This window comes from Panulirus ornatus, chromosome 9 (genome assembly GCF_036320965.1).
Source record: "Panulirus ornatus isolate Po-2019 chromosome 9, ASM3632096v1, whole genome shotgun sequence".
NCBI lineage: Eukaryota > Metazoa > Arthropoda > Malacostraca > Decapoda > Palinuridae > Panulirus > Panulirus ornatus.
The window spans coordinates 25,270,616-25,282,672 of NC_092232.1; the positions used below are offsets into that span (position 1 = coordinate 25,270,616).

A 12,057-nucleotide genomic window follows, 5' to 3' on the forward strand; every position below is an offset into this window, starting at 1 on the left:
TTATCTTTTCCGTTCTTTGATATCATAAATATGTATTACTAAAGTAATCTCTACAGAGCTGTGCAATGTTTGGTTGTTACGAGTTTTATGCCAATCAACTGCTGAGATCATTAAGGCCACAAACGTTAAGTTATAACCACCAATCGAAAAGTCCAGGACATCACTGAGCATATTGATCGTTGGGGCATCGTTACAGGAACTCCCTCGCCCACGGTAATGAAGAGAATGAAAACACATTATCATTCTACCTTCCACCAACACATCGTCACCTTAACCTCCATCAACACATCTTCAGCCTACCCTTTCCCATCACATCTTCACTTTACCCTCCACCCACCAACAGGTCTTCCCTCTACACTCCACCAACACATCTTCCCTTCGCTTTCCTTCTTCTTCAGAGCAAGCTGCTGATGCTGCGAAATTCTAGCCGCTTTCCTTAACATCGCCATAAAGTTCATGAGGCGAGAAACCATCAATTCTAGTGAGAGATTTCTTTTCCCAGACTGTGATATGTGTGCAGACGAGCAGTGAGTGAGGGCTGCAGGACGGACGCGCGGATGTGAGCGCACTGGAGCGAGTAGCGTATGTCATGTGTCGTCACGCGGCGTTCCAGTCATGTCTCCTGAGTCGCCATGGCGGCTGTCAGCCCCATGGGCTGGGCCTGCACCTCCAGATTTTCCTCAGGATTGCTCGCGAGACAAATCTGTGTCTCTGGGTTTAGGAGGCATGAAAAATATGTTTCACAGGCGATTAAAACCATGATCGAACGAGGGCATCTAAAATGTTTTTGTGATTACTGTCTGTGTGCTACGGGGAGCGAGTTTTACGCTCGTGTTGCCCTGTCTCTCAACCATGTATATATGTACCATATCTACTTTTGTGTGTGCTTAGACACACACACACACACACACACAAACACACTATCAGCCTAAACCAGGTACCCATCTAACAACCAGCCCCGAGGGGAGAATGAACACCTGGGTTGGGTGAAGGCCGACTGCCATGCACAGGATTCGAATCCATGGGCTGGCTCGTGCTGACTCCGAGTCAGTAACGCTATCCACCACACCACGGAGGAGAGAGAGTTTTACAGTCATGTTTCCCCGTCTCTCATCTTTTTTCATGCACCATATATATCATAACATTTTTTTTCATACATATTCGCCATCTACCGCGTTACCGAGGTAGCGTAAAACACAAAGGACTGAGCATTAGAGGGAAACGACTCACTTGGTCCCCTTCTTTGTTCCTTCTTTTGGAAAAGTAATAAAAGGAGGGGAGGATTTCCAACCCGCAGCTCCCTTCCCTTTTAGTCGCCTTCTGCGACATGCAGGGAATACGTGGGCAGTATTCTTTCTTCCCTATCCCCAGGATATATATATATATATATATATATATATATATATATATATATATATATATATATATATATATATATATATATATATATACATATATATATATTGCAGAGGTATACGTTTGTTGAGTATTCCTGGGAAAATATATGGGAGGATATTGATTGAGAGGGTGAAGGCGTGTACAGAGCATCAGATTGGGGAAGAGCAGTGTGGTTTCAGAAGTGGTAGAGGATGTGTGGATCAGGTGATTCCTTTGAAGAATGCACGTGAGAAATACTTAGAAAAACAAATGGATTTGTATGTAGCATTTATGGATCTGGAGAAGGCATATGATAGAGGTGATAGAGATGCTCTGTGGAAGGTATTAAGAGTATATGGTGTGGGAGGCAAGTTGCTAGAAGCAGTGAAAAGTTTTCATCAAGGATGTAAGGTATGTGTGCGAGTAGGAAGAGAGGAAAGTGATTGGTTCCCAGTCAGTGACGGTTTGCGGCACAGGTGCGTGATGTCTCCATGGTTTTTTTAATTTGTTTATGGATGGGGTGGTTAGGGAAGTGAATGCAAGAGTTTTGGAGAGAGGGGCAAGTATGCAGTCTACTGTGGATGAGAGTGCTTGGGAAGTGAGTCAGTTGTTGTTCGCTGATGATACAGCGCTGATGGCTGACTCGGGTAAGAAACTGCAGAAGTTGATGACTGAGTTTGGTAAAGTGTGTGAAGGAAGAAAGCTGAGAGTAAATATGAATAAGAGCAAGGTTATTAGGTTCTGTAGGGTTGAGGGACAAGTCAATTGGGAGGTAAGTTTGAATGGAGAAAAACTGGAGGAAGTGAAGTGTTTTAGATATCTGGGAATGGATTTGGCATCGGATGGATCCATGGAAGCGGAAATGAGTCACAGGGTGGGGGAAGGGGCGAAGGTTCTGGGAGCGTTGAAGAATGTGTGGAAGGCGAGCAAAAATGGGCACGGTTCAAGGAATAGTGGTTCCAACAATGTTATATGGTTGCGAGGCATAGCCTATAGATAGGGTTGTGCGGAGGAGGGTGGATGTGCTGGAAATGAGATGTCTGAGGACAATATGTGGCGTGAGGTGGTTTGATCGAGCAAGTAATGAAAAGATAAGAGAGATACGTGGTGATAAAAAGAGTGTGGTTGAGAGAGCAGAAGAGGGTGTATTGAAATGGTTTAGTCACATGGAGAGAATGAGTGAGGAAAGATTGACAAAGAGGATATATGTGGTGGAGGGAACGAGGAGAAGTGGGAGACCAAACTGGAAGTGGAAGGATGGAGTGAAAAAGATTTTGAGCGATCGGGGCCTGAACATGCAGGAGGGTGAAAGGCGTGCAAGGAATAGAGTGAATTAGGGTCAACGTGCTGTCAGTGGATTGAACCAGGGCAAGTTTTATGGGGCCTGGATGTGGAAAGGGAACTGTGGTTTCGGTGCATTATACATGACAGTTAAAGACTGAGTGTGAACAAATGTGGCCTTTGTTGTCTCTTCCTGGCGCTGCCTTGCGCGCGCGCGGGGGAAGGGGGATGCCATTTCACGTGCGGCGGGGTGGCGACGAGAATGGATGAAGGCAGCAAGTATGAATATGTACATGTGTATATATGTATATGTCTGTGTATGTAAATGTATGTATGCGTTGAAATGCATAGGAATGTATATGTGTGTGTGGGGGGGAGGGGGCGTGTATGTATATATACATGTGTATGTGGGTGGGTTGGGCCATTCTTTCGTCTATTTCCTTGCGCTACCTCGCTAACGCGGGAGACAGCGACTAAGTATAATAAGATATGATATGATATATATATATATATATATATATATATATATATATATATATATATATATATATATATATGCACAAACAGGGCCCACTTGCCGACCAGCACCAACGGGAGGATGAACAGGTGGGATTCGAACCCGTGATGACTCATGGCCAAAAAGGTTAACCACTGTACCATTACGGAGGCCCTTAGGTGTGTGTGTGTGTGTGTGTGTGTGTGTGTGTGTGTGTGTGTGTGTGTGTGTGTGTACAAAATCAAGAAGGTTCTGCTCCTCAACTTCTCCAGTTCTCACAGTAACAACACCCTCTACTCGCCCTGTCCTCGTCACATGCTACAGCGACAAGTGAGGTAACCCACTCACTGACCACTTGGTTTGGTGGATGAAAGAAAAAGAGGAAATGACACCGGAAACCTTGCCTTCCTCTTCAATATCAGCACTAGTACCGTCAATCTCACCCTTCCCCTCCCTCTCCTATATCAACTCCACAACTACCATCTTTCCCATACACTCCATATTAGCGCCATTATGTCCACTTTCTTAATGCTACACCAGAAAAAAGAATCTATTAACTTATTACTTCCCTTGTTTCGGAGATGAGATCTTCAGTAACGGACTTTCTCGTTCACACTTTCCTCTAAAATTTCTAAGGCAGTATCCTCTTCACTACAGGGTGCTTTCACTTCATCTTTTTTCTTTTTCTTCCCCCGTTCCCACCTCCAGCAGTTGAGCTAGATGGGGAGAGAGGCCTCCGACTTTGCCATCCTCTCTTCATTACAAAGTAATATCATGAGCTCAGATAATCTCCTCACGAACCATCAGGTTCCCTTTGTTCTGTCTATCCCATGGACATCCAGGAAGGCGGACGGATGCAATAGAGTTTTCCCCGTGGCTGAAGTTTCTAGGGAGACAGTAAACATACAGACTTTATTGCCCATAACATTACTAAACACTTTCCTCCGGCTATCATCTTCTGTGTGATGGCCGATAAATGTCACGGTGAGTTTAGCAGCGCTACATTACCTAGACGGTCTGGAAATGTGATTTAGAACCAGCAGACTAGGAGGGGGTTAACACGAAAGAGTTGCTGTGATAGGGGGGGCCGCCCAAGTTCGAGTACGGATAGGTTCGAATCCTGGTTGTGGCAGCCAGTCCACATTTAATCCAACTGTTCTTCATCCCTAATGCTAAGATAGTCGATAAGTTGGGTACCTGGCTTCGACTGAGGTATGTATATATATATATATATATATATATATATATATATATATATATATATATATATATATATATATATATCATTTTTTTTTCTATTCATTACACTCTGACGCTGTCTCCGGCGTTAGCGAGGTAGCACAAGGAAACAGACGAAAGAATGGCCCAACCCACCTACATAGACATGCATATACATAAACGCCCACACACGCACATATACATACCTATACATTTCAATGTATACATACATATACATACACAGACATATACACATATACACATATACATATTCATACATGCTGCCTTCATCCTTTCCCGACGCCACCCTGCCACACATGAAATGACACCCCCTCCCACAGCGAGTGCGCGAGGTAGCGCAAGGAAAAGACAACAAAGGCCACGTTTCTTCACACTCAGTCTCTATCTGTCATGTGTAATGTACCGAAACCACATCTCCCTTTCCAATTCCAGGCCCCACTAAACTTTCCATGATTTACCCCAGACGCTTCACATGCCTTGGTTCAATCCACTGACAGCACGTCGACCCCAGTAAACCACATCGTTCCAATTTACTTTATTCCTTGCATGGCTTTCACTCTCCTGGATGTTCAGGCCCCGATCGCTCAAAATAGTTTTCACTCCATCCTTCCACCTCCAATTTGGTTTCCCACTTCTCCTCGTTCCCTCCACCTCTAACACATATATCCTCTTTATTAATCTTTCCTCGCTCATTCTCTCCATGTGACCAAACCATTTCAATATACCATCTTCTGCTCTCTCAACCACACTCTTTTTATTACCACACATCTCTTATTTTTCCATTACTTACTCGATCAAACCACCTCACACCACATATTGTCCTCAAACATCTCATTTCCAGCACAGTCACCCTCCTCTGCACAACCCTATCTATCGTCCATGCCTCACAACCATATAACATTGTTGGAACCACTATTCCTTCAAACATACCCATTTTTGCTCTCCGAGATAACGATCTCGCCTTCCACATTCTTCAACGCTCCCAGAACCTTTACCCCCTCCCCAACCCGTGACTCACTTCCGCTTCCATGGTTCCATCCACTGCCAAACCCACTCCTTGATATCTAAAACAATTCACTTCCTCCAGTTTTTCTCCATTCAAACTTACCTCCCAATTGACTTGTCCCTCAAGCCTACAGAAACTAATGACCTTGCTCTTATTCACATTTACTTTCAGCTTTCTTCTTTCACACACTTTACCAAACTCAGTCACCAACTTCTGCAGTTTCTCACCCGAATCAGCCAACAGCGCTGTATCATCAGCGAACAACAACTGACTCACTTCCCAAGCCTTCTCATCCACAACAGACTGTATACTTGCTCTCTCTCCAAAACTCTTGCATTCACCTCCCTAACAACCCCATCCATAAACAAATTAAACAGCCATGGAGACATCACACACCCCTGCCGCAAACCGACATTCACTGGGAACCAATCACTTTCCTCTCTTCCTACTCGTACACATGCCTTACATCCTTGATCAAAGCTTTTCACTGCTTTTAGAAACTTACCTCCCACGCCATACATTCTTCAAAGCAAACACCTGATCCACACATCCTCTACCACTTCTGAAACCACACTGCTCCTCCCCAATCTGGTGCTCTGTATTTGCCTTGACCCTCTCGATCAACACCCTCCCATATAATTTACCAGGAATACTCAACAAACTTATTCTTCCAAAATTTATTAAAAAAGGGGTGACTGTGTTGTTGACTGGTTGGTGAGGATATTCAATGTATGTATGGTTCATGTATGGCACGATACATGCATTCCGCCTATCCTCAGGTTCTTCATCATGAACCATACATACATTGAATATCCTCACCAACCAGTCAACAACACAGTCACCCCTTTTTTAATAAATTCCACAGCAATACCATCCACACTCGCCGCCTTGCCGGCTTTCATCTCACGCAAAGCTTTCACTACCTCTTCTCTGTTTACAAAATCATTCTCCCAGACCCTCTCACTTCGCACACCACCTCTACTACAACACCCTATATCTGCCACTCTATCATCAAACACATTCAACAAACCTTCAAAATACTCACTCAATCTCCATCTCACTTCACTACTACTTGTTATTACCTCCCCATTTGCCCCTTCACCAATGTTCCCATTTTCTATCTTGACTTATATATATATATATATATATATATATATATATATATATATATATATATATAGAGAGAGAGAGAGAGAGAGAGAGAGAGAGAGAGAGAGAGAGAGAATATTTAGATACACACTGAACAATAGCAAGGTGCAAGGAGCGGCGGGAACACGGAGTCTCAACACAAGAGCATCCGACTCCTTTCTTTCTCGTTAGTCTTGCTGAGCACCACAACCTGGGAACCTTCCTAGAGATTCTGTGGTAAGGCAGAGCTCTGTTCTGGTTCTGACGTACGATGGTGAGCACAGGAGGACAGTATTCAGAGACCGACTCACATCAAGGCCAATGTGATCCTGCCTCGGTGGTTCGCGTCCTCTCCCTCCTGCAGGTGGTTCATGAGGTCACCGACTCCCATCTCGTGAGCTGAGATCTTTCCATTGTGTTTGGCACGACTGCATGGACAGAACCTTATTCTTCAGCATTACCCTTCCGTTCCTCAGCCTATCTCCCAACCCTCTCTATCCTCATCCCTCAACCCTAAAATGTCACTGTTAGTGCCCCAAACTCTGGTTGACGCTTCTCTCTCTCTCTCTCTCTCTCTCTCTCTCTCTCTCTCTCTCTCTCTCTCTCTCTCTCTCTCTCTCTCTCTCGTTTTCTTTCGCCAGCAGGTGAAGAAACTTTCAGGCCTACACAACTGTCGTTGCTTTCTACGGTTTCGTTTCTGTTTATGTCCATTTTGTGGTCACCGACTGGGTGCGTGTTAAGTGCTGGTCGGCAGCCATGCTTTCCCGCCACTTTCTCAGTGTATCATCGTAAATAAATACGTTTCTGAAGTCCGTTGATTTGTATACATACATACATACATACATACATACATACATACACACATAAATGATACATACATACACACATACATACATAACACTCTACACTGCAATCGTAAATATGGTTGTATGAATAAATGAGAGACAAGATGAGGAAACCAGTAGCTGAAGAGATACATTAGATTAATAGTTAGTATTGTGTGGGTCCTGAAACGCACTGAGGTAAGATCTCCCTGAGTAACTTTTGCACTGGTGTGTGAAGAGCCTGCATGACGTGAAGGTAAACACACTCAACCTCAACATACACTTTCCAGTAAGTTCACGGAATAGTCACTGGGGGCGTTACCCGCTCAGCCTTTGAGTTAAGGCCCTGGGAAAGCATTTGAAAGTCATTTACGGTGAAATCTGAATACCCATCTTTTCATAATATTCAAAAGTCAAACTTACAAAAAAATGAAGACGCAGGTCAGCCCTGCGAACTTTAAGGGACTAATATTAACCTTTTAGTATTTAGGGAGGTTGATTTGTAGGTACACTACCTAGGTGGACCTACGCTTGAGTCAAAACTACTTCCTGGACCTCTTAGGCTAATGCCAGAGACCCCTACAATGGGCTTTCAAAAATGAAAAGCAAAACAATATGCTTGAATGCAAAACTGGGTCGAATGACTTCCATGGTGTCCAGCACCATCAGGTAAGAACAATGAGATTTATGTTGCATTACACTGGATATGTCTCGTATACCTGCATCTTGTGACGGCTCTCTGATTTTCACATCTATTCTTCCTCAGCAAAATCTTGCCTATTCATCCCAGGAACTGACAATAGATTAATGTTTTGTAAGTAAATAGGTGAAACTCTCTCTTCTCGTCTTGTGTTCATTTCATCAAACATTTGAAATCTATTCTCTCGCTTGACGCGAAAGAACCACAAAATGTCGAAAATATAAGTAACTTAATATCAAATGCCAAATGCAGACAAATACCTGTAGCTTTAACATCCTAAACCTCTTCAGTTAGTAAATCGACGATCCGATACTGACACTTTGTCATGTGTTGGTGAGGATGTGATCCTGAGGAGTGACTGACAACACTCCAAACATTTTTGGCAGCACTTGTACAGTTGATACGTTGAAATTCGTTAATGATTTTTAATGTCTGTGGTTGTCATTTTTATTCTTACTCGAAACATAAAACCACACATCTACGTTTTGGTCAGACGACAGGAAACATATCTCTGGCTAAATTAGTCGTCATCAGGTGTGGGCACTTCTGTGAGGCTCACAATTACGAGCAAAATTAAACAGTTCAGCGATTATCTTAAGTCTTCCAAGAACCTCAGATTTTCTCCTTTGCATCATAGTTCCGTTTTCTCTTGTCATTTTTATGTTAAGCTTCAGTACACAAAAAGATTATATATATATATATATATATATATATATATATATATATATATATATATATATATATATATATATATATATATATAAACTATGTAATGCATGGTTGGTGGCGCATCCGTCTAAGGTAGCTACATGTAACTGTAACTTTTATTTCTAAATAGTCTTACGGTATTAACAGACATTTCCTCGCTCATTTCTGACCAGTTCCCCAGCCACCATACTGAAGAGTCTATTTAAAGAGCCATCTACTGAGTTCCAGCAGCTCTCCCATCTGCTATGAGAGAGAGAACATTTTCTTGTCATGTTAACCACAGTCACCAACAGTGTCTGTCTCAAGGGTCATCATCGCATCAAAATATACAGTGACCTGACCTCTTGTTAAGTGGAGTTCATGTGGTGCTCAGTGACCTCTTACTGGAAGACCCTAACGAGATGCGCAACTCCCTGATGCCTGTCAAAGGTAATGAGGTGTTCACTGACTATGAGTCAGACGAGGTTGAAGCGGCGTTCGTCATGAGGCTGTGTTCCCCTCAGCTGGCAAGGTCCACCCGCAGGGGGTCATGACCCTTAAAGGTATTGAGACACATGACCTTGTGAAGTGTTCCCGTTGTGAACACTGACCATGTAATTGGTGCTGTGTTCCCGGTGTTGTATGTTACTTTCAGACAGCGAGGTGCAGCTGTAATGATCATGACTACTGCAGATAGTGAGGTGCAGCTGTGATGATTATGGCCACTTTAGATAGTGAGGTGCAGCTGTGATGATCATGACCACTGTAGATAGTGAGGTGCGTCTGTGGTGATCATGACCACTGTAGATAGTGAGGTGCAGCTGTGATGATCATGGCCACTTTAGATAGTGAGGTGCAGCTGTGATGATCATGACCACTGTAGACAGTGACGTGCAGCTGTGATGATCATGACCACTGTAGACAGTGAGGTGCAGCTGTGATGATTATGGCCACTTTAGATAGTGAGGTGCAGCTGTGATGATCATGGCTACTTTAGATAGAGAGGTGCAGCTGTGATGATCATGACCACTGTAGACAGTGAGGTGCAGTTGTGGTGATCATGACCACTGTAGACAGTGAGGTGCAGTTGTGGTGATCGTCCTGAGACACCCACAGTTGTTCTGGTCTCTCGTGATGTACTTGCCGTTGTTCTTGTTGGTTCTGAGACACTTGACCGTTGTTCATGATGATCCTGAGAGATGGGTGATGAGGAGTCCATCCTGTGTGAAGAAATCTCGACCACTAACCACACCTGAGAACCTGGAGATGACTCTAGTTCTCCAGCTGATCAAATACTCCCACGGATAGAACGGTATTTCTTGTGTCTTTGTCTGGCAAGAAATGATTTCTTCTAGGCCGTGGCAGTTTGTAATACATATACCACGAGGAACTGATAAAGCCATCTGGTTCTGAAGCTGCTGGACCAGGCCTTGATCAAAGCTCTTGTGGAATGTCATGATGGGGTTGTGAGGTGAGGACCATGGTGTGTAGGTGGTCGCATGGCTGTGAGGTGGGTGAGGGTCGTGATGGAGTTGTGAGGTGAGGACCATGGTGTGTAGGTGGTCGCCTGGGTGTGAGGTGGGTGAGTGTCGTGATGGAGTTATGAATTGAGGACGATGGTGTGGAGGTGGTCGCCTGGGTGTGAGGTGACTCAGTGTCATGACAGAGTTGTGAAGTGATCGCTAGACGATATCGGCAGTCGGCCGCCTCGTTACCAGGTGAACTCATCTCTCCCTCAGAAACCGATTCAGGATCTACACACACGAGACCAGTATTCAGATTCCTTTGTCTTGTTGGTACAGCCGTTCCCACTTTACCTCTGACAGATAATGATGAGAGAATGGTAGAAATACATTTATAGGTTAGTTGGACAGATCAGTGGAATACATCACTAATAACAAAGACAGAGAATTTTTGTTGTATGAGACTTATACGCTTTTGACATTAACAAATCGTAGAATTGCTTGGTGATAGCTGCTTGAAACCCTTCAACCAAGACTTAAAACAGAAGACCGTGATTGTACACTAAACGTAATCCAACACAGTAACACGGCAATCTGAAAGACCAAAACGCAACCATCCCGTAACTACATATAAACGCCCCACTCTCCTCCCAACCTCAGAAGAGTGGCACCGCACGTAGAGAGAGAGAGAGAGAGAGAGAGAGAGAGAGAGAGAGAGAGAGAGAGAGAGAGAGAGAGAGAGAGAGGAGCTGGGGGCAGGAGGGCGTTGGTGTCTCGTGCAGCGTGTACGATAACCCAGATCCTGACGCCTGGCGGCCACAGACCAAGCGATGCTGCGTTACGAGGCTCGCACCATGACACACATGCACATGGATCACTACACACAAGGTCTCACACACTGTCGAGAACCGACTCACACACACACACACACACACACACACACACACACACACATGCACGCGCGAACGCACACACGTCCAGGTGGCGCGCGCGAGGCCCCGGGGTTGGAGGGTCGTGAGGAGACCTCACCGCGGCAGTAGCAGGTGAGCCGCCAGCGTGTTCAGACGTGTCTTGCGGGAGCCTTCTTCGCCCTTACCGAAGTGAACGTTCATGCTAAACCCTTGACGTTGTAGTCTCACTGGTGTTGATCAATGGCCAGGAAAATGTTCAGAATGATCGTGTGTAGTGTCCTGGCGGTGGCCACGCTGCCTGCGGCCGCCCGGGGCATCGAGGTGATCGAGAACTACTACAAGGGTGAGAAGTATGAGCCAGAGAGCCACAGTATAGAGGAACTCTTCCCTTACTCCTCGTCCCTCATCGCCGCCGCTTCTTCTCATGATGGCCAGTCTCTGGCACCAGGCGCACTGAAGGGCCGCAAGATGCCGGAGGGAGAGAGCCACGACCTGCCCTTCGCCAGCCTCATACGGCAGCTGGGCCTGGCCCTCCACAGGACGCTGACCAAGAACCAACTGAGGGCGACCCCGACTCGGGATGAACCACGCGACTTGGACAACACAGAGTCAACAGATGAAAAGGTACAGTTCTTAACCGTCTCCCGCACATCTCTCAAGATGATATTCTGCCATTTCTAACGAGTCTCTATATCTGTCTTGGACACGAATCTATTATGGAACTATATGATGGTTAGTAATTATCGAGGGTTGTGTACGTACGTACACAGTGATCATGATAACGGACGAGACGACTGTTCTACTGTCTAAATCTGAAGCAGGTGTGTTAATCCTGGCTGTTAGTTCCTGTCGATGTTACTCTGTTGAAAAAAAAAAAAGATTTCTAGTTTTTCTTTACAAATTTTTTTATTACATTAAGATAAACTAATCTCTTTTTTCCACTAT

At 44.7% G+C, this 12,057-nt stretch overlaps 2 protein-coding genes across 5 annotated transcripts in view; one reads left to right on the top strand and one right to left on the bottom strand.

Annotated features, from left to right (window-relative positions):
• LOC139750282 (glutamate receptor ionotropic, kainate glr-3-like) overlaps positions 1–12,057 on the bottom strand; it is a 144,228-nt gene that overhangs the window by 50,775 nt on the left and 81,396 nt on the right. The window lies entirely within an intron of this gene.
• The window catches only part of dsx-c73A (doublesex cognate 73A), a 94,304-nt gene continuing 93,483 nt past the window's right edge, over positions 11,237–12,057 (top strand). For both annotated transcript variants that reach the window (XM_071664885.1, XM_071664884.1), the window contains exon 1: positions 11,237–11,736. In XM_071664885.1, coding sequence (XP_071520986.1) covers positions 11,353–11,736 — 384 coding nt within the window. In that variant the 5' untranslated portion in view covers positions 11,237–11,352. The remainder of the gene's footprint in view (positions 11,737–12,057) is intronic.